The 24161-nt window shown below is 39.8% G+C and overlaps 1 protein-coding gene across 3 annotated transcripts in view; it reads right to left on the reverse strand.

The window, feature by feature from the left end:
• HMGCLL1 (3-hydroxy-3-methylglutaryl-CoA lyase like 1) overlaps window positions 1-24161 on the reverse strand; it is a 109016-nt gene that overhangs the window by 47018 nt on the left and 37837 nt on the right. For all 3 annotated transcript variants that reach the window (XM_073335123.2, XM_073335121.2, XM_073335120.2), the window contains 2 exons: window positions 14509-14604; window positions 12841-12989 (listed from right to left, as the gene is read on the reverse strand). In XM_073335123.2, the coding sequence (XP_073191224.1) occupies window positions 12841-12989; window positions 14509-14604 (245 nt within the window). The remainder of the gene's footprint in view (window positions 1-12840; window positions 12990-14508; window positions 14605-24161) is intronic.

Here is a 24161-nt window from a genome sequence, read left to right on the forward strand (position 1 = left end):
TGCAGCCTCTAGAGAAGCCAGTTGCAGATTCATTTGCTGCTGTTTCCTGTTTCGTATTATAGTGCAAGGCTGCATATAGTATACCATGTTTGCTGCAGATGTATTTATTTTTATTGCATAATCATGCTAAAATGTATATGCCCATCAGTAGTTGAATTCCTAGTAAGTGGATATATTAGGTCCTCTTGGAGGAAGCCATTTGTCAGAAACAGCCAGTCTTTACTCCAAGAAGGGATGTGCGGGAGGGTGTGACAGTAGATTCCCCCAGAAAGGATTCTCCAAGCCAAGACCAAAATGTATCAATCAGAACAAGATTGTTATATTCACATTTTAGTTTTTATTATTAAAAAAGTAACAAAATTACATTTATATAGTGCTAATTTACAAATGGCATTAAACAGACTATTCAAAACTACTATTATTATATTGCAGTAGCACCTAAGAGCTGTCATGCACCAGGACCCCATTGTGCTAGGTACTGTACAAGACAGAATAAATATCTCTTTTAAAAACAACGCTTTTTAAGGATTTTAGTTAGTTTAGGCTCAATCTCTATCTGGTTACCATAAAGAAACAAATTATAAGTAGACACATGCTGTGAAAAGTGTAATTTGGTACGAACACACAGTCATCATGAAAAGAACAGGAATAACTTTAACTTGCATCAGGGATACCTCTTATTCAAAAGATGGGCTAGATCAGGGGTGGGCAAACTACAGCCCTCGGGCCGGATCCAGCCTCTGAGCTGTTTGAAGCTGGCCCCCGCTCTGGCGCACCACACGGCTTGGCCCTGCTCCAGTGCTCCAGCCGGGGTGGGGCCGCACCACACAGCTTAACACTGGTTCTGCCAGGGCACTGGGTCAGGGCCGCACCACGCAGCTCCTGGCAGCCTCAGCATGGCCCTGCTCCGGCTCCTATGCGCTCCAATAGGAGCTGCAGGAGCGGTGCCTACAGATGGGGCTGCTTGCAGAGCCTCCTGGCTGCGTAGGAGCTGGAGAATTATAGAATATCACGGTTGGAAGGGACCTCAGGAGATCATCTAGTCCAACCCCCTGCTCAAAGCAGGACCAATCCCCAGTTTTTGCCCCAGATCCCTAAATGGCCCCCTCAAGGATTGAGCTCACAACCCTGGGTTTAGCAGACCAATGCTCAAATCACTGAGGTATCCCACCTCCCTGAAGGGACATGCCATTGCTTCCGGGAGCTGCTTGAAGTAAGTGCTGCTCGCAGCCTGCACCCCGTGAGCCTCTCCCCATGCCCCAACCCCCTGCCCCAGCCCTGATCCCCCTCCCGCTCTCCAAACCCCTCAATCCCAGCCCGGAGCACCCTCCTGCATCCCAAACCTCTATCCCCAGCCCCACCCCAGAGCCCACACCCCCAGCCGGAACTTGCACCTCTTCTGCACCCCTACCCCAGCCCTGATGCTCCTCCCGCCCTCCAAACCCCTCGGTTCCAGCCCAGAGCACCCTCATACACTCCAAATTCCTCATCCCCAGCCCCACCCCAGAGCCCACACCCAGGCCCCAATTTTGTGACCCTTCATGGCCCGCCATACAATTTCTATTCCCCAATGTGGCCCTTGGACCAAAAAGTTTGCCCACTCCTGGGCCAGAGTCTCTGTCCCATTAAGGCTATTTTTTTACCTTTCTGGTGGCATAAAGCATCCTGCATTTCACAGAGTTCAAAGGGCTCCATGTGGATTCATTTGGTTTGATATAGGCCACCATCATGGCTGAACCTTCTTCTTAACCCTCCCCAGTGCTGGCATTTGGTCATGGCAAAGGGGACAGGTTTGGGGTACTCCCATTTCCCACTGATCCATGGCTGCCAAAACTTCTCCTTGGGACTGTGGGTAGTAACGTAATATAGAGCAAGAATACAGATCAATTTACCACTCAAGTGCTAAAATGTGTTCTTCCAATTACTATTAAGGGCTTGTCATTTTGGTGCAATTTCAAGTGTGGATACAGTTATACCAATATAGAGTGTTTATATCAGTACAGCTGATTATGTTAAATTTACTTAATATAAATATGCTACAGTAAATATATAACTGCATCCACAGTAAAGGGTTACACAAAGCATTACAAAATGTTGTGTAGACCAGCCCTCAGGGATCTTAGCATGCAAGAAAAATAATCACGAGACCAAAGTTTCTAGCTGTATTAATAAAAAAAAAAATACTGCTTTGAAAAGTACTGATTTTCACCGGGTTAGGTTGTTGGTGTTTAGTTCATAGTATAATAAGCACTTTTATATGTGAAGAAAATGCAGCACTTTAAAGCCAGATTTGGCTTAAACAAAATTGCTGAAATCAGAGAAGCTGAGTTGAACAATAATAGAAGGGAAAGAGACATTACTGAGGTGAAAAGAAAAGGAGTACTTGTGGCACCTTAGAGACTAACAAATTTATTAGAGCATAAGCTTTCGTGAGTTAGAGCTCACTTCATCAGCTTTGCTCTAATAAATTTGTTAGTCTCTAAGGTGCCACAAGTACTCCTTTTCTTTTTGCAGATACAGAGTAACACGGTTGCTACTCTGAAACCTGTCATTACTGAGGTGGATTAACAAGAAAATTGTGCTTGAAACAGAGGAAGGTTTAGTGTGATGTTGTTGTATCAATACAAATTAGAGTATCTTGGTAATTGCAACTTTTCAATTTTTTTTTAAATGAATAGCTGTCTATTAATTTCTAACACTCCGTATTGTGAAAATATTTACTGAAGTGAAAAAAAAAAAACCTCCTGCTATAACTAACTAAATATTGTGGAGATAATAAGCAAGTTTTCCAAATATTTTATTTCAAATTAGTTCAAACACCACAACAACCTATAACAGAATCAGAACACCTAAAATAAATAGTGATTCTGCAATCCCCCCTCCATCCCCATTATTTTGCATCCTATTGTGTGTGTTATCATGGAAGGAAAAACAATACCTTTTTTTCCATATATTTAACAGTTCTTTTTAGTACACTGGAACTTTTTCTTTAACATAAATGGGAAAATAGCCTTAGTTGGAGTAGTGAAGTGAGTAGTGGAAGTGAGCTGTAGCTCACGAAAGCTCATGCTCAAATAAATTGGTTAGTCTCTAAGGTGCCACAAGTACTCCTTTTCTTTTAGTTGGAGTAGTTACATGTACTAAACAATGATTGACAAAAGGCTTATTGTTATAGCACACATATACCATGGCATAAAATAAGTAACAAAATAAACAGAGTACACTGTATTTATATATCTCAAACTTTGAATAAGTCAACTGGTGGCCAAATTATGCTCAAACCTAGAGGTAAACTAAATCATGTTAGACATTCCAATGTTCTTTTGTGCTACTGAGAAATCCATAATACTGGTCACATTTAAAATTTCAGGATTCAAAAAGAAAACATTTTTGAAGGAATAATATATAGTAATTTAGAACTGCATGCTTTAATTTAAAGAATGGAAGCTCTTACAAGGAAATATTTTAGAATTAGAGCAGTTTTTTATTACGGCGAGTATTTCTTTGTATTTTCCAGTTCTATGGCCCTGATACTGAAGACACTTGCATAAATGAGTAACTTTACACATATGGGTCTCCACAATGCCCACAGAGACTACTCACATGCAGAAGCATTTTCAGGATGGGGGCATACATTTATAATATGGCTGTCCAATGGTGCTGGTTGTTGTTGTTGTTGTTGAAGTTAGAGTAGAAATGCATACTTCTCTCATTTTTACTGTTATATTTGCTCCATATCAACCTCTGACCCAGAGAGACAGTCCTAAAGAACTTACATATGCATTTGAGCATTTACAATTTATGTGTGTCTTTTGAAGTTTTGGAATATATTAATGTGAAAGGAATCTAGCCTAACCAGAATTTACTTAACATTTTCTTCTTATGCTACATTTAGATTTACTAATAAAACACAAGTGAATACTTGCAATTATGTGCCATGGTTTTCCATTAACCCTATCTGTTTTGTTTCATTTTAATCACTGGGAAAATATAGTGAGATTTTCAATGTTATCTGAATTACACATTAAAGAGTGAAATTGTAAAGGCAGAAGTTTTAGCGCCATTTCACATGCAAAATATGCACAGGAGCCATTAACTGACCACAGCTTTGGCACAGTGTCCTCACAGAACGTGTCCCAGATGTTATTGTAAAGTTTTGTGCACATACAAAAAAAAAACCTTTATGACACCAATAAATGGCATAACTTTATAGACCATATGCAAGCTTTCTATTTTTCATAAACATTTGAACTATTTCAGTAAACATTAGAAGACTGTATACTGCGTTACCGACTTTCAGTGTGACAGCTGACAGCATAAATTTTCTGGATGATGATCAAGTAAATGTTGGTGCAGCTGCAGCAACAGTAAGACATGCTGAAGCTTAAACTGTTCGAATACATTTTTCATCAAATTCACAAATTGCCAATGATTTACACTCACGACGTAAATTCTAGATGGCCAGTAAAAATAGAAAATAAAATTTGAACCCTTTAAAATTATTTTTGGAAGTATTTTTCATCTGCACAAATAAGAAATTAGGGCAAGGTATCAAATTATCCATTTCCTGCAAATAAATAACACATTAAACAACAATAGTGCTTTAGAAGAGAAAATCTCTGTATTGAAAAAACATATAAATACAATTTATGCACATTAATACACAAATCTGTTTTTACTACCTAGGTAATTCAAGTAAAATATGTAGCCCGCAAAATTAGAGGCTAAATCCTGTGGACTCTTAGGAGTTTGTGAAGTAAAGGCTGCAGGGTTTGGCCTGAGTTCAGGATGTTGATTTTCAGTGTACTGAGGTCACAAAAACAAAATCATTTCAGCATAATCTTTATTCTGGATTTATCTGTCTTAACAGGCCTATCCACAAAAGCTATTCCATTACATTCTATTTATTGCAATATAAAATAAATTACGAAGTACTTATCCCTCATCATTAAAATTGCAAGTCAAAACAAAACTGAACCAGCACTACTGCTTGCCAGATAAAGATAAATCAGCCAAACAACAGATACCAATTGAAAATACCTCAAGTATTTGCTATTCTCTCAGATACAAACACTCAAATTTCCCTCCACATGCACAGCCCACAAAAACTTGGGGGAAAGGATGGGCTTTGCAATGTGCCCAGAATGTCAATAGATCTGTACTGTTTTGGACCAAAGGGGAAGTGCATTCAAACTGTAAATAGCCCTCCTTCTGCCTATGAAATACTGAGTTCCAGGGATTTCTATGAGTTTCCAAATTGCCAGTTAACTTGACATGCAACTCCTGCACTAGGGCTCTGTGGAAGCAATGGCATGAAGAAGAACGATTTGTCACTAGGCCCTGCCCAAAGAGTACTGAATTTAGACCATAAATGATATCTGAAGCTCTCAGCCTCTCTCTCTGTCATCGATCAAAGTACCTATGTTTGCTCTCTCAGAACACCAAATCCCAACTGAAAATTATAAAGTCTTTAGCCATCCCACCATCATGTAATTCCTTACTGATTTTCCACAGGTCAGAGACTTCGTCTCTGCTTGGGATCTTAGCTCAGTACTGATAAAGTTAACGGATGCACATACTGTCATGTTGGGAAAGTGCACTTTATTTCACCTGCCATTAAAGAGAGCTTTCTTTAAAAAAAAAATCACAATTGCATATGTGAACACACTGAGTGAGACTTTGATGACTGATCCGTCGTCTTTCACTGTATTCCACAGGGACAAAGTGTCTTTGTGTTTGCATAGAATTTTTTTTTGACAAAATAGTGCCTGAGTTTCACTTAAATCAGAGCATTCATCTCCTGGCTATCCTTCCAAAAGCTGATTTTCACCTGAGAAAAACTAGGCTTCATATACGTGATGTTAAGGGGAAGTTACATTCTATTTTAATGGGACAACACGATTTAGGAAGCCTCCTAATATAAACTTTTTGTAACATTGGTAACCAGTGTAAGGGAAATGCCATTTCCACTCTAAGCCTGTTGAAATGGATTAGATTAGGCATTTAGATGGGTCATCCTTCAACTAGGGTGATATGATGAGATGGTCTTACATCTCACTCTGCTATGGATAGCCTGCTTCCATAGTGTGTCCATTACAAATATATGCAGCGATTCTACTTGGAGTTTTGCACACATTTACCAAGACTGTGTCTATTCATCCGGCATCTAGATCTGATGGTCTACACTGGGAGGAAATTCTTTAATCCTTGTGTAGTTAGAAATATTCAGCCCACCTTTTTGAAGTTTTTACAGCTAGCTAGACTCCCATAATAGATAACTCGAAGAAGCTTCCAGTAATTGTGGTGGTTCTCGAGTTTTGCCTTTGTGTGCTGATGCTACTCACTCACACATTCTCATATTCCTCAGAGCTCCAATCTCTCACAGGATTCTGGAATTTAGCAGAGGGAACTGAAGTGGGGGACTGAAAAGCCCTTTCTAACCTCATTTATCGATATTGAGTGCTAGGACTGCACTCATACAGTCCCAATGATCCGCAGAAGGTTCCCAAAATTGTGCAGCACCAGGGAAATTGTGCCGCACGTGCTGCTTACAAACAGGGAAGAACTGGTCAGGGAAGTGGAAATGGGTGGCAACCTGGGTAGCAGTGACCATGAGATGGTCGAGTCCAGGATCCTCACAAAAGGAAGAAAGGAGAATAGCAAACTACGGACCCTGGACCTCAGAAAAGCAGACTTTGATGCCATTAGGAAACTGATGGGCAGAATCCCCTGGAGGTTAATATGAGGGGGAAAGGAATCCAAGAAACCTGGCTGTATTTTAAAGAAGTCTTATTAAGGGTGCAGGAACAAACCATCCCAATGTGCAGAAAGAATAGCAAATATGGCAGGTGACCAGCTTGGCTTAACAGTGAAATCCTCAGTGAGCTTAAACACAAAAAGGAAGCTTACAAGAAGTGGAAACTTGGTCAGATGACTAGGGGTGAGTATAAAAATGTTGCTCAAGCATGCAGGGGTATAATTAGGAAGGCCAAAACACAACTAGAGTTGCAGCTAGCAAGGGATGTGAAGGGTAAGAAGAAGGGCTTCTACAGGTATATTAGCAACAAGAAAAAGGTCAGGGAAAGTGTGGGACCCTTAATAAATGGGGGAGGCAACCTAGTGACAGATGATGTGGAAAAAGCTGAAGTACTCAATGCTTGTTTTGCCTCTGTCTTCACAGACAAGGACAGCTCCCACACTGCTGCACTGCATCATCACATTATGGGGAGGAGGTGAGCAGCCCTCAGTGGCAAAAGAACAGGTTAAGGACTATTTAGAAAAGCTGGACAAGCACAAGTTCATGGATCCAGATCAAATGCATCCAAGGGTGCTGAGGGAATTGGCTGATATGATTGCGGAGCCATTGGCCATTACCTTTGAAAACTCGTGGTGATTGGCAGAGGTCCCAGATGACTGGAAAAAGGCAAATATAATGCCCATCTTTAAAAAAGGGAAGAAGGAGAACCCGGGAAACTACAGACCAGTCAGCCTCACCTCAGTCCCTGGAAAAATCATGGAGCAGGTCCTCAAGTAAACCATTTTGAAGCACTTGGAGGAGAGGAAGGTGATCAGGAACAGTCAACATGGATTCACCAAGGGCAAGTCATGCTGACCAACCTGATTGCTTTCTATGATGAGATAACTGGCTCTGTGGTATGAGGAAAGCAGTGGACCTGATATATCTTGACTTTAGCAAAGCTTTTGATACAGTCTCCCACAGTATTCTTGCCTGCAAGTTAAAAAAGTATGGATTGGATGAATGGACTATACGGTGGATAGAAAGCTGGCTAGATTGTCAGGCTCAACGGGTAGTGATCGATGGCTTGATGTTTAGTTGGCAGCTGGTATCAAGCAGAGTGCCCCAGGGGTCAGTCTTGGGGCCAGTTTTGTTCAACATCTATATTAATGATCTGGATGATGGGATAAATTGCACCCTTAGCAAGTTCGCAGATGACACGAAGCTGGGGCGAGATGAAGATATGCTGGAGGGTAGGGATAGGGTCCAGAGTGACCTAGACAAATTGGAGGATTGGACTAAAAAAAATCTGATGAGGTTCAACAGAGTCCTGCACTTAGGATGGAAGAATCCCATGCACCGCTACAGGCTGGGGACCGACTGGCTAAGCAGCAGTTCTGCAGAAAAGGACCAGGGGATTACAGTGGATGAGAAGCTGGATATGAGTCAGCAGTGTGCCCCCGTTGCTGTTAGGGGGCTTATTCCTTCACCCACTTACTTCCCTGGTCCTTCTCACATGAACAGAGAGCAACAATACCTGAAGTCCAAAAGTGCAAACAATTTGATGTTTATTGGGGTGCACTTCCAGCAAGCATGGTTCCAGTTTCCTTCCTTAGTGTCCCCCTTCCCAGCTCTGACACCACAGAGCCTTACCTGTGTCCCTGTTCCCATTCCCCCCCTTAGCAAAACATGATTCCAATTCCCCCCCACACTCCCCCCACACACTTCCTGATTGACTGCAGACTATACAGTAAAACTTGAGTTCTGCTTAGCTATACCTTAACCAACCATTTTACTGAAATTTAACTAACCAATCCTAACATATTGTAACATGATTATTTAACCAATTATATCCCACCACCTTAATTAGTTTACACCCAGCAAAATTAATTATATAGCAGACAAACAATAACAGAACCAGACAGCAATTATATAGACAAACAATAGGGAAATGGGGACTATAGTGATAGAACAACAAAGAAATGAGGATTTCACATCCCAGCTATTGATAAGTGAATTCTTGCCAGACAGGATGCTATCAAACTAAGTTTCCTTTTACATCTTCTAGGCACTTCCCTTTCTCTGGAGGCAACAGGCATTATCAGGACAGGAGTGTATTCCTAACAGCCCAATAGCACCTTATTTCAGTGTGACTAGTTTGGAATGTGAGGATCTCTCCGTTCACTTCCCAGCTTATGGCTGCCTCTGCGGCTTAGCCAAAGGCCTTAGCCTAAGAACAGGGTGTCAGACTGTCACAGAAAGAGAAGGCCCTTACACCGGCAGACAGTGATTTTGATTCTTTTATACCTCTATAACTAGCTAAGTGATAAGAATACACCTAAATTCTTTGAGTATAGGCCTTTACAGACAGGCCTGAATATCTATATCCTAACAGTTGCCAAGAAGGCTAACAGCATATTGGGCTGCATTAGTAGGAGCATTGCCAGCAGATTGACGGAAGTGATTAGTCCCCTCTATTCGGCACTGGTGAGGCCACATCTGGAGTATTACGTCCAGTTTTGGGCCCCCCACTACCGAAAGGATGTGGACAAACTGGAGAGAGTCCAGTGGAGGGAAACAAAAATGATCAAGGGGCTGGGGCACATGACTTACGAGGAGCAGCTGCGGGAACTGGGTTCGTTTAGTCCACAGAAGAGAAGAGTGAGGGGGGATTTGATAGCTGCCATCAACTACCTGAAGGGGGATTCCAAAGAGGATGGAGCATGGCTGTTCTCAGTGGTGGCAGATGACAGAACAAGGAGCAATGGTCTCAAGTTGCGGTGGGGGAGATCTAGGTTGGATATTAGGAAACACGATTTCACTAGGAGCGTGGTGAAGCACTGGAATGAGTTACCTAGGGAGGTGGTGGAATCTCTATCCTTAGAGGTTTTAAGGCTCAGTTTGACAAAGCCCTGGCTGGGATGATTTAGTTGGTGCTGGTCCTGCTTTGAGCAGGAGGTTGGACTAGATGACCTTCTGAGGTCTCTTCCAGCCCTAATCTTCTACGATTCTATGAAATACATCTCACAATCGTCAATATGCAGAAACACTCAAAAACCCATAGTACCTCATAAATTACCTTCTTTGATTCTACTTGTGGTGTTTAGATGTTGCTTGTAATTATTAGAATTGGGAGCACTGGCTGTTGGGAGTCTGAAAGGACAGGAAACAGGAAGGAGGGGGGAGGAGTTGCGAGGCTGGGAGAAAGCTACAGAGGGTGCAGCAGCAGCTTGATAAAGAGGTTTCCACTTTGAAAATAAAGTCCTGTTGAAGGTTGTTAGTACCTTGCCTGGCTAATACAACATTTTGGTGACGAAGATGGATCTTCTCCCTCTGAACCCACCTGCACCCTTTCTGCAAAGCCCAGGTGAGCCTCCAATTGCTTTTACTGCCTGGAGCCATATGTTTGAGACTTATCTGCTTGCAATCAGTGCTACAGAGATTTCTGAAGTAAGAAAGTGTGCTCTGCTAATCCACTGCTTTGGAGCAGAAGGGCAGCGTATATTTTACACTTTTCCCCTTGCAGATGATAAATATGAGACTGCACTCACTGCATTAAAAAAATTTTGTTGTGCCAAAAGTGAATGTAGTAGCTAATCGCTACAGATTTCGCCAGCGTGAGCAGAAACTAGGGGAAACTATAATGCAGTATATTGCTTCCCTGAGGAATCTGGTTGTAATTTGTGACTTTGGGAATATGGCAGATGAGATGATTAGAGACCAGCTCATTGAGAAAACAACCATGCTTCATGTAAGAGAATGCTTACTTCTAGAACCACAACTTACACTAGAAAAAGCAATAACCATTGCTACTCAGATTGAGTCAGCTACAGCTGAAGCCAAAATAATGAGCATAGATACAGGAGGCACAGTCCAGGTTGTGACTCCTTTGCAGAAAAGTTCACTACCACTGCAGACACACAATTGCAAGAGGAAAACTAATGAAAAACCACCGAATCAGCAAATTCAAAATACAATAAAAGCATGTTTTCACTGTGGATCCCCACAACACCTTGCAAGCTACCCAGGACGTCCAGCAAAAGTAGCTCAGTGCAATCATTGCAAAAAGATTGGACATTTTGCTAAAGTATGTCGCAGCAGCCAGTTCAATCAACAAGTACATGCAGTTACAATACCAGATGTTACTGTGCTGAGCGTGGACAAAATCACTACTGTACATATGTCAGAACAGATAAAGTGCACTGTAAACATTTCCGCCATACCCTCAGGCAAACCACACTCTATTCAGCTAATGTTGGACACTGGCTCAGCAGTATCTATTCTACCTGATTCCATCTATCTGCATTACTTTAAAGATGTGCCTCTTACTGAACCCAAACTTCACTTGGTGTGCTATTTGAAAAACCATATTCCAGTACATGGCTGCCTGCCAGTAATAGTTACTTTTGGTGATTGCTGTGTAACTTCAGAGTTCTACATTGTCCACAAAGGCACTCCTATCCTTGGCAGAGATTTATTGGCTGCTTTAAATCTCAGGGTAGTTAATGGACAAATTGATCTTCCTCAGCAAAGCACTCTTGCGGTACACACACCAGTTTCAGCTGGGACCCAACACCAGGTTGAGGAGAAACTCGGCTGTGCTTATGGGTTTCTGCATAAAGTTAAAATGAGGAATAATATGATGCCTGTAAGACAGAAGTTACGGCGCTTACCATTTTCAGTCAGGGAAGCTGTTTCAGAGGAACTTAGAAAATTTGTTCAAAAGGACACTATTGAAGAGATCGACTCCTCGGAATGGGTTTCACCTATAGTAGTGACACAGAAGAAGGGTGGAGGCATTCGCCTTTGTGTGGACTTAAGGGAGTCAAATAAAGCTATTGTGATTGACAGCCATCCTCTTCCTCACATAGAAGAAATATTTGCAGAACTCCGTGGAGCAAAGATGTTTTCTCCTCTTGATTTGCAGAGCGTATAACCACCAGGTTATGTTGTATGAAGATAGCAGAGACCTCACAGCATTTATTACATGAGGGACTATTTCGTTTTAAACGTGTTCCATACAGTCTCACATCTGCCTCAAGTGCCTTTCAAAAAATGATGTCATTGATTCTGAAGAATCAACATGGAGTTGAGTACTATCTGGATGATATTATCGTGTCTGGAAATACTTCTGAGGAGCATGACAATAATCTGCAGTCTGTACTAAACTGCGTCAGCAAAGCAGGCCTCAAGCTCAATAGGTCTAAATGCAAATATAGACTAACTGAACTCTCCTTTCTGGGGCATACAATTTCACAGGTTGGACTAAAACCTGATCCAGATCATATCCTGGCAATTTCAATTGCTCCTCCTCCAACAGATTTGCAAACCTTATGTTCATTCTTGGGTCTTACCTCCTGGTATGCAAAATTCATTCCCAATTATGCTTCTGTCATTGAACAACTGGGAAAATCCTGAAACCTGTAACTCTTTACAGTGAGACAGGAGATGGAACAGGGAAACAAGGATGGTTAAGAGGGCTGTAACTTTATACTCAAAATTTCTATGAAAAGGAGATATTCTGGAGAAATTAGTATACTTGAGAGGTCAAGAGCATGATGCATTGGAAACTCTGCAAGTTTCAACCCCTGGAGTTTCTAGAGTAACTTTTCTCCCTCTCATGGGTTTTTTTGCTGGCGGAAATTTATCATATAATTTCTATGTATTGATTCACTGCCTCCAAGTAATAAAAATATAGCCCACCTAGTTTATTTTCATAACTCAGAAAAAAAACAATATTGTGAGTTCTTACTACTGGTCACGGTACATAACAGCGCATACCAAACATTATTCTCAGACTTGTGGCAACAGCATTGATAACAACAGTGCATAAAAAAGGATATAAACTAATACATAAAAATTAGTTTTTGCATTTCTGAACAAAGCAACATTTATCAATGGTTGCTAAAATGTAGAGAGCAAAAATATGTTTGAGCTTTTAGAAAATATTGTTACACAATAGATTCTATTTATAAAAGTTATTTAAAATGTATGGAATTTGATCATGTCAATTTCTGTTTGCTAACCAACAGCAATATGACTATGAAGTTACATTGCAAACTGCAGTTCATAAATTGAGATTACATATGAAGCTTTATAATTACCCTCGCACTGGAATATTCATATTTCTTGCTGATTTAGTAACTTCTTCAAATTTTTCTATGCTTTCTTCTATGGAACAATTAATATTCATTTTGTTGAAAGATTCAGATGCTGCACCAAATACTGATATCTCTGTAGCTCCTGCTGCAATCTGTAAAATGTAATTCAATAAAACAGAACTGTAAAGATGTATTAATATAAGTAAGCTAAGTATTGTATTCTGTAATGAAGAAAGAAATTCTAGATCCTTAGTTTTAAACAAATTTAACAATATATTAGTCAATACAGTATACAGTATATAACTCTACCTGAAGTTATAATAATTGTAACTTTAACTCTAAATTTTCTTCAGTCTATTTGCAACCATATAGATTTCATATCATTTGCCCTCTTAATTAACTCAAATCACCAGGGCATACTTCCTTCCCTTTGTTATTAAATGGGATAAGGCTAGTTACTGCTTTATCAATTAGCACATGAGTTTTTAAAATGATAAGCTTAGGTAATAAATTGCAAGAAATGATGATTAAACAGCCACAGGTGTTTAATTGTAGTGTACACATACCCTTAGTCTCCATCAGGCAGCTCAAACACAATCTGTTCTGAGATTAAACTGCTAACAGCAATAGGGGAAAGAACAAAAATAAATTTGAGAGAGAAGGGAAGAGCATTCCATTAGAAAAAAGTACTGTTTGATTTGGGAAGGCTTGTTTCCTATTGGAAGGGAACCAGGGCACAGGCAGTGTGACCTAGAAGTCACAGCTGGCCTGGCACAATACAGTAGTCAGCAAGCCAGGATCAGGATAATCACTGGGTCCCAGATCAACAGATGAGTCAGGATCAGAATCAGGCTAGGGTGAGAGACCAGAGGTTGTGGCCAGACTGGAGCCCCAGGTCAAGGTCAGAGTCAAATTACTAGGTCACAGGCAGGGTCACAGAGATGGCTATTAGGCCTAATAGCCGAAGAGCAAATCAGCAGGTTCTGCAGGACTGGGGCCTAAACTCCTGGCTTTGGTAAAAAAATGAAATTGCCATCCCACAAGAATTTCCAAATTTCATTTAGTCCCCAATCAGAAAAAAAGTAGAAATCTTGACATTTTTCACAAAATGAAATATTCTAAAATATTTTTGACCTTATTGATACATTTCTTTTCAGTAAGGTTGAAACTGTGAGTTTTAACTTTACCCTTTTGACTATTACAATATAACATAAGATAAAATAGTCAAAACAAAACATTTTGAACTTAAAGAAAAGGTCATTTCCTATTGAAAATTCTGACAACAATAAGTATTTCCACAAAAACTTTCAATTTTGCTGAATCTGCATTTTCTGATGGAAAAACATTTTATTGGGAAATTTTCAACCAGCTGTAATATCAACAAGCTAAAGAATGAAAAGAAATTCTTTGTTTCTTTCTTAGGGTATGTACTACAACATTTATGGCATCTTATAAAGGACTGCGTGGTTGATACTGGCCACTAAAATTACATTTATCGCTCTGTAAAATTTGTGAGTTTCTTCATGAAAACTGACACTTTCAGAAAAAAAATACAGCCTAATTCTAACAGGACTGGGTAAATGATATGAAATAGCTAGTTTATGGTACTGTGCATAAAGTGTTTGAAACATGAAGAACTTAACTGCAGACACACGCTAGCAATCCACTTACAGCAGAAAGAAAACCTTGAAGATTAGGGGTGAGTACAGGATATTGGACCCCGGGGTGCCGCTCGATCCCTCTCATTACTTCTGTGTGATCTGCCATCTTAAATACATAAATATTTTGCATTTATTTATTATGCTAATTAATAATTATCTACTGACTTTTTATTTTAAAAAAAGGTAGATAAGAATTTAAGGAGGTATCTATAACAGGACCGCTTGGAAATAGTGAAGAACACCTCGACAGCCCAACACTGTGGCATTTAATTTCAGATGGGGAACTATGCAAAAATGAGGACGTTAGTTAAACAGAAATTAAAAGATACAGTAACTAGAGTGAAATCCATGCAAGCTGCATGGACACTTTTCAAAGACACCATAATAGAGGCTCAACTTAAATGTATACCCCAAATTAAAAAACACAGTAAAAACTAAAATAGAGCCACCGTGGCTTAACAACCATGTAAAAGAAGCAGTGAGAGATAAAAAGGCATCTTTTAAAAAGTAGAAGTCAAATCCTAGTGAGGTAAATAGAAAGGAGCATAAACACTGCCAAATTAAATGTAAAAATATAATAAGAAAAGCCAAAAAGGAGTTTGAAGACCAGCTAGCCAAAAACTCAAAAGGTAATAACAAAATGTTTTTTTAAGTACATCAGAAGCAGGAATCCTGCTAAATAGCCAGTGGGGCCCCTAGACGATTGAAATAGAAAAGGAGCACTTAAAGACGATAAAGTCATCGCAGATAAACTAAATAAATTCTTTACTTCAATCTTCACAGCTGAGGATGTTAGGGAGATTCCCAAACCTGAATGGCTGTTCTTATGTTCTTAAGGATGGATGCAATTCTGCTCTGTCATAAGGTCATATAATAGCAGAAATAATACACGATAACAGAGCACTGACTGCATTACACTGTGCTTTATCTTCTTTATGCATATAGTTAATGAAAAAAGTATGATCTATAGCTAGAGATTTGAAAAACATATGCAATATGTCTGAGAAAAAAATAACAAGATTCTATGGAATATAAAAGTTTCTGTGTTCATTTATATTTTGATAATCCAGAAAATATTATATTCACTCAAATAAGGACGCCAAGATTTAAAAGAGACATTGGTGGTGATGTGCCATGTAATTTAGGCTTCATTAGATTTATGAAGAATGCTACTTTGTTATATAGAATTATCATAAATACTACAAAGAACCCTATAATTTCCAAACTAGTATATAAATGTTAACCCCTCTGTTTTACTAAGGCATGCATCATGAAAATGGGACCTGTCTGTGGGTTTAAACTTTTCCTGCAGTTTCCATATGTCATAATCTTCTCCTTATTAGATCAATTTATTACTATGTAAATTATTCTAGTTTAATAAACAGAGGATTACAATGTCAGGTGTAGACAAGGTGAAGCAGCAGATGAAGCCTAAGGAACAAAGATCCTATTGTCATACAAAAGCCTTTGGGTAAAATTTTCAAAAGCACCTAAGTGACACAGGAGCCCAAGTCTCAGTGAAAGTCCATGTGACGTATGCACTTCTGAAAATGTATCCCCTTAATAATAAAGAAGTTAAGAGAGTTCTAGAATATAGAAATGTATGCAGAATTATTCCTAAATATTATTAATTCAAATATCTAAAACTAATTCAGTTCCTGGCTCCATTCTCTTTGTGCCCTAACAGCTCAGCAAGGAATTTCCTGAGTGGTGTAAAGGCTATATAACAGCCTCTACAGCAATTTTTCCTCCTGTTTCTGCACATAAAAGGTGTTTCTGGGCAAGCCAACAGCAAACAGAAGCATGACAGGACTGTTCGGTGTAACTTGGAACATCCCTTACATTGTTCTAAATTACACTGAGACCTGGATTGGCCGCTGGTCAACCCCAGGATCCGGGGAGAGGAAAGGTAACTTTGGACAGACCTAAGACCCAGTAGGTTTATAGTCAAAGATTCACAGTCATTCATTCATCAGTTTCTAGTTTACAGAAATAAGGCACAAACTAAGGAATTATTCTGTAAATCTAAGTAAAACATTTCGGTATATGTTGTGCCAAATTATGGTTTCAGATGGTCAAGTACAATTCCCATTGACACAACTCTAATGAGAGCTGCAATGAGAATCTAGAGACAGAATTGGCTCCCTTAAGGGAAAATTAATTGTTTTACCTACATTTATTACGTTACCCTTTCTGTCCTCCATGTCACTATTCACACCAAGTCAGCCCAAATGCCAGGAGAGAAAGGTGACTTTTAGTAATCTAAGTCCAGTACTGGCATACAGCAGTTGCTGAATTCTTAGCCTAGCTCTGCCCCTGACTCAGTGTATTACAATTAAAGCTAGTCGGAAAACTTATGCCAGAAGGTTTTTTCATTAGTATTTGCTGATTTGTCAAAAAGTAAACATTTTGTGCAGACGGTTCTAATTTTGACCAAGTTCTGACAGAACCCAGACAGAGTTATGGCAGAAACTTGCTGTTTTTCCTGCCAGATTGCCTGCCTTGCTCCTTGGCAGCCCATCTGAATGACTCCTGGGGAGCTGGACTTCCAGGGTCCATGGTTTCAGGACAGCCCACCATGCATACTGCCTCGGAATCAAGGGCTTCCAGCATCCCGGGTCCTGAGGCAGCCTGCCAGGTGGACCAGCCTGGAGCCAGGGTTCCATTCCTTTCCATGGAGAATTTCAAAATTTTGGTTTTTATTCCAAATAAAAATAAAACCAAATTTTAAAATATTGAAATACTCCATGAAATGGAATACCTTTCTCCACCCTGCTCTACTGGCAAGTCACTTAATCACAGCAAGCCAAGTTCTACAGTGGGAGCCAGAGTGATTAGAAATGTGAGGAAAAAATAAAATTAGCTTTATTTTTCAATTTGAATCTCATCAATCTGGCGCACGTCTTCACCATTTTGTCCTTTTTCCATTTGGAAATCATTTTCCCCCCCTAATGTTAGGAAAGGAAATATTAATATGTGTCTGTTTTTACTTTCTTGTTTTTACACCATCCAGTAGAAAGAGTAACAAATAGTGGCAGTAGAGTTAGATAGATAATTACCACAGTGCAAACATTATTTTTGTGAACAACATTGCTCATTATAGCTCATTATTATCTTTTCCAAGATACACAGATGTGGTGGGTATGTCTGACATGCAAACCTTTATGTTAGAATGGAGAGAGAAATTCTTCCTTCAAATTAAGATAGACTTACAGTATTCCTTTATTCATATTAGCATGAAGATTTCTAACTATAAACTTTAGAAAATTCTATTTACACAAAAATCATAGCTTATCACTCCAAAAACGCACTCAAGATCTGGTATTATCAGATATGCCATTGGGGGGGTACTGTGCCCCACTATTATCACTTATCTCAAATAGCTCCCCATGGGTACAGGATGTTGACAAAGGGTACTATATCACTTCAACAGTTGCCTAGGCTCTCCACATTCACATTTGGGGTCATTCTTCAGCTTCCACTTGGTCATATTGTCACCAGTCTTTGCCATCTCAACTCTCACTCAATTAAGAGTACACCAGGATTTTCATTTGAGCTCAGCGCCTGGAGAACGCTGTTCTGAAGGAACCTGGTTCTCCAAGATCAATGGCATTTCCTGCCATTTTATTACTCTTTAACCTTCCACAGTTGTATTTTTTGGTCAAGGATCTTCAGAGATAAAGCTTTTTCTGGACTTCAGCCTCTTGGGTGGTATAATGTGTCCACACAGCGGGTGTCTTTGATGATGCACTTGTTTTTGTCTCTCCTTATTACTAAACATATCCCGCTGCACTGATGGCAGTGCAATCCCTGTGGGGCAGTACAGGAACAGTGTGGGAGTCAGTATCACACTCCCTGAGATGATCTTGCAGGATTAAGTTCAGTATCAATTTTGTGAGCATAACTTGAGCGTGACCATACTAGGGCACAATACTCCGCAGTAGAGTTACTGAGCAAGACTGGTTGCTTGGAGTTTTTAGGCGTCAGCTCCCCATTTTGTGTTGGCCAGTTTCTAGAGTACACAGTTCCTGGTGCTCACTTTCTTTTTCAGCTTCTCGATGTGCTCTTTGAACATCAACATTTGATCTAATGTGACCCCATGGTAGACCAGATGTTCATGATGCTCAAGGATTGTGCCATCTCGCAACATATGGGGTTTTTACTTGGACTTACAGTGTTTCAGGTGGAAGACACACACCTAATTGTAACATGATGGAAAGTTCTGACTGCCAGGATATAAGCTGTGCATAGATGCTAATGAGAATAAGAGGAACTAAGACCAACCCCTATGAAAAATGGGGCACCCCAAAATTCATGGGGTATGGAAGTACAGATAACGAAAAGAGAGTTGAAACCCTCATGCATATGTATAAGATGTTAGGTGTGGTCAGAACAACAAGATAAAAGAGGTTCTCTAGTTAAAAATGGGAAGATCCAAGGGACAACCCCAACGGATGACCTCACAGGAAACCCTAGCAGGAAAATGCTATCCCTCTATCAATGATCATCTATTGAGAGAGCCATCATACCCTAAAATACCTTTGAGGATGTGAGTATGACTACAGTCTTAGTCATTGCATGGGTTTTTGTAGGATTTGTATATGCATGGGTAATTGTGACTTTACTTATTGCTTTAATTAAACTTGTAGTACAGATAAGACTTTGTACTTATGTCTGTGGGTCACTATCCTTGGGCTTCACATATTCCTCAAGTCTCCAAATTTCAGACAAGCACCCATAGGTAATATTCACTCTATTGAAACTGTGGCAGCAGGAGCTAAATCCATGGTAGTTTAATACAAAATTTCTAAATTCAATTTAAATAGATAACGTTACAGTAACAATAGTGGTCAGTAACTTTTTGCACAGTTAGGGTATTTATGTGGTTTGAGTAGTGCAACCACTTGGACCTCTTTCCACAGCCTGGGTCTCGTGAAAGAATTAAAGAAGTCAAGATGCCACTCCTGTGCTCTTGTCCTAAAGTGAACCGATAGTTCATTAGAAATACATCGAGTCCTGCTTCCTTTCCACTTTTCAGGGATTTCATGGCAATAGTCAGTTCCTCAGTGTTGAGCTGCTTCTTGTGGACTTTGTTGTCTGTGAGGAGTGAAAAAAATTCCTGCTTAACTTATTTTGCTTTGTGCTTTGCTTTGCGGGCTGGTTTACCATTTAGGATGAAATGGTTTGTGTCGTGGCTGGGAGAGACTTTGGCAATGAGCTTTGGTTGTTGTCCATCAGGGTTCATCTTGAGAATGGTGGCTTATGCTTTTATACAATTACGGCACAGGTTTGTTCTTTCAAGCAGCTCCCTCCAGGGATAGCATCACTCTTTTCTGATCTATCGCAGAAACATTTCTCCAAGCCCAATTGTTTCTTCAACAAAGGGATGAGTCAAGCAGTTCTGAATATCTTTTCCATTTTTGGCTTGTGTTTTTCTAAAACCTCAGGTATATTTAGTGTCCTACATCCCCTAGGGATGTGCTTTTGGGCAGTTTTCCACATGAGGGAGACATACTCTCCATAGTAGTTGTGTGACAGAGAAATATTACAGCTGGATCCATCCAACTGAGAGGAAAAGCCTTCCCAGTCAGCCTTTACCATAATGATGAAAGCAATTTCCTTATCTCCTGAAATACTTCGTTGTTATCACACTCTGACTGACTGGGAGATGTGCAAAATAGCTGAGTATTTTAAAATTCTAGAAGTTATTTGGCAAGAGTAATGATGTTTTCATAATATCAAAATGGATAATTCTTTGAGAAATAAAATGTGCTCGCTCTATATTTCTAAAGCCAGATGTTCAGATTGTGGGTCTCTGTTGGCTCAGACTCTTTGCAGCATCTGGCTGTCATGCTTCAGTTTTCCCCTCTTCCAGCTGGAGGGCCACAATCAATCAGTGATGTAGGGTTCAGTCCTTCATACTAACCTCGATAAAACAGTCCTTCTCCTTCCAAGGATCAACAAAACATGTCCAAACTAAACAAACTAGTTCATCTGGCCCTTTCCACGCTTGCTGGTCTTTTTTACCCTGTTAATGCAGAGTTCTCCATTTTAGTTGTCCCTTTCCAAACTCTCTCTGTAGGGTTTATAATTCAACAGCTCTTTTCTCCCCTACAAGGCTGGGTTTCAGTCTGTCCCTTCTCTGGTAGAGCAGCGATGGTGTATGGGAGCACAGTACCTCCCTTAACTTCTGGCCTGGGGACCCTAAACTGTGAAGCAGTGTCCCCCCCTCACATGGTGTCTTTGCTTCAATAATGTAATACAACTCATGAGGACACTTGGTCTCCAGTCTATGATTCCCCTTTTATGGTGTTTTCAAAATCTCAATCCCACTGACTTCTGTAAAATTACAGGAAGCTGTACTGAGAGTCAACCCACAGATTCAGACTGGGTTATCCCTGGCAAGTCTAGGCTGGATCTCATACTGGTACTCCACCTGTCAGGCTGTAGGGCCGTGCCTTGTTTCTCAACTGTGTATATGTATACATCCACCCACCCACAAATACATGTTGAGGTTAAAGAAAGCTCAATCAATTAATCAACAAGATCATTAGTCTAATTCAATAATTACTGATAATGTTACACAAATGTTTATGTACATTATAAACAGAAAGTGCCAGCACATTTCCACTGAGTGAAGGAAAAAACCCACAAAATTTTGAATGAGGCCCATGTCTGGAAATAATAAAGTTAACATATTCTTCATATGTCATGTGTTAAAAGCTTTGAATTTTCAAAAGATGCAACCAAAGAATATGCTGTTTAGATCTGCTCTCACACAAATAATGTTTCCAAGCAAATAATAACACTTGTCCTGGTGTTCAATTAGTCCCTGTTTTCTTTAAAATTCTATTGCTTATATGAACGGTCCTTATGGGATACTCACATTACCACAACAGAAAGAAATGATAGTTTAATCTGCCCAACCCTGTGAAGCCAAGTTAGTAGTGCCTTAGGGAAAGGTGCATGTACAAAAAGGTACAGTTTCCATTACTCCTTAACCCATTGGTTGTAAAGAGCATAACTAGCTCTACAGGCAACAGCATCTTCTCTCCTATTAACCCACATGATACACTCCTCTCTTCTGTCAACCGGCACAGTGATTCTTAAACACATACCAGCAAGTCAGCCCAAGCCCAAATGTCTGCACCGCAATAAACAGCCTCTTAGCCGGAGCCACGCGAGCCTGAGTCAGATAGCACGGGCCAGCCACAGATGTCTAACTGTAGTATAGGCATATCCTAGGAGGCTGTGTTTGGATCTAGAATGCTATTGGTTTAAAACAAGGTTCAGAGTGTGTGTTGTAAGTCAAACTGTAGCTAGATATAAAATGGCACCAAAATCTTAAAAGCTGTTGTGTGATTTCATCTAAAATGAAAGAACTCTCGTTATATTGGCTGTTCTCACAAAATGTACTGGGTGGCATCTGAACAGGTTCTTTCCTGGTCTGGAATCTGAAGGACTCCTGAGATTCAACAGAAGGAGAGTCAAATTTGAGATTCCGGTTCAGACCATTTCTAATTTTAACACTGGAAACACAAATTATATTTTCTAAAAATTGTCAAAATGTATGTTAATTCTTTAATAAAGCATGAATTAAGGATATGATCCTGGCAGGTGCAGAGGAAGTTGAGTGTACACAGCACATTGTAGGAGGCTGTCAGCACTTTCCACATCACATCCTTAGTCTGTATGAAAACCAGGATGGATGAGATATTTATTTGACAGCTCACAAAGTTGTAAGGCAAAAACAGTGCTAGTGGGGCCCAAAACAGCAAGTGGCATGAATGCACAGATCCAACTTTAATCCACTGATTATGATTAATGAAGAACAATCATTAGTCTCCACACCATCTTCTTCTCAAATCTCATTTGTTGCACGAGACTCACACCATTAGCTCCACCAGATTTTGTTTTGATGAAGAAAATGAGATATAAGGCAACACACATACATTTTTGGTTTCCCATTGGGAAAATATATCCTGAAAAACATGGTGCACACACATGCAGCTGCCTCCTCAAATTTAACCCCAAATATATGCCTTTGAAGAAGTAGATATAGGGCTCCAAAGTATTTAATAGATACACACACCATTTACTTGTACCCATGCTCGTAATTTATCCCATGTCAGGGACAGGATGTTGGTGCTAGGCAATCTATTTATAATAGCTTCTACATGAAATCAATCAGTATAGCAACCTACACATATGTGATAATCACTAAAAACGCACTTGGTCATAGCTTATTGCTTTAAGAACAAGCTTTCAGTCCTTAATTAAATAAAAACAAGATCTTCATTTTTCAGACCTTTGAACCCAAATGATTAATACTAAGTGCTGGAACTAATTCCACACTTTAAAAATCATTGCAGGATTTAAAATATATTTAACAAAATGAAATGATGTTGTGATTCAAGCCGTATGAAACTGCTTGTTCTAAATAATGTTTCATGTATTATATTTGTCCCCTTGCTGTTTTTCCTGTAAGCAAAGTCTTATTTTAACAAACTGCATTTTATTACATTTAACATTTTAATAAAATATTTTCCAGATTTTACTTTAAAATATGCTTTTTAATGGCAAGTATTTATCATTTTTGGCCATTTAGATTATAGGTATGGGATCCTGTTTTATATGGCACCTTGCTACTGTGGAACCTTTTCTTTTGGCTTTTTTCAATCATAATTTCTCTGCCAAACAAAACAGTAGAAGGGAAATCATAAAAGAGCTTTAAAATACTAAAAAAAGAAATAAGTGAATGAATGATCTAAACATAACCGGGACTTCTATTCCCATGACCTATGAGAAGAAAAAAAAAGGGGGAGGGGGGGAAGAAAAGACATAATCAAGACTGCACTCCATCTCCAAGCAATACAACCTTATCATTTAAACCAAAACTATTTTAAACGTCATATAAGCCATTAAAAGAAAATATTCAGACTTGAATTTGAGATAAGAAGGAATTGTTCTTTTTTCTGAATCTGACAAGTCTGAGTTAAATTTGCTATTCTAAAGGTCTCATGGGAAAAGGAAAGAATTAAACATACACAAGAAAAAGAAATAGACCTATGTTTGCCTTAGGCTTTGCAGGCTAACATTAAAACCCTACGTTATTGTCTGACGCTGTAACTATCAGTGTGTGATGGTACAGTGCATGGTGAGTTACAATAAAAGCTTTTAACGTGAACAATTAAGAAAGCATACTGCAAACTTGAGCTAGATTATGTAACTGGCAGGCTACCCAGAAGAACCCATCACAGTGGAGAAGACCAGGAGGCAGTATGCCAATGTCCCCTGGGTTCTCCTGTTGCTCTGGCATGGAGGGAATAATTCGTTACACAACTTTAGAGGGTACAACATACTCCCTGCTGCCCAGCCAGCCTGATTTGCTGGCCAGCCCACAGGGGTAGAACCATGGCCCCACCAAGTTTCTCCCAGAGGAATATCTGGCATGCAACCCCTGCACCTTCTGGCGCACTCATTGCTGTGATGTGGATGGCCCTTATATGGCATGGCCTTACAAGGCAGGGCAGAATCCTTACTCACTCCAACTCCCCTACTGGGCTACTAAACAGCCAGGCACAATCTAAGCCCTGGTCTACACTAGGAGTTTAGGTCGAATTTAGCAGCGTTAAATTGATGTAAACCTGCACCCGTCCACAC

Source organism: Lepidochelys kempii, chromosome 3 (genome assembly GCF_965140285.1).
Source record: "Lepidochelys kempii isolate rLepKem1 chromosome 3, rLepKem1.hap1, whole genome shotgun sequence".
NCBI lineage: Eukaryota > Metazoa > Chordata > Testudines > Cheloniidae > Lepidochelys > Lepidochelys kempii.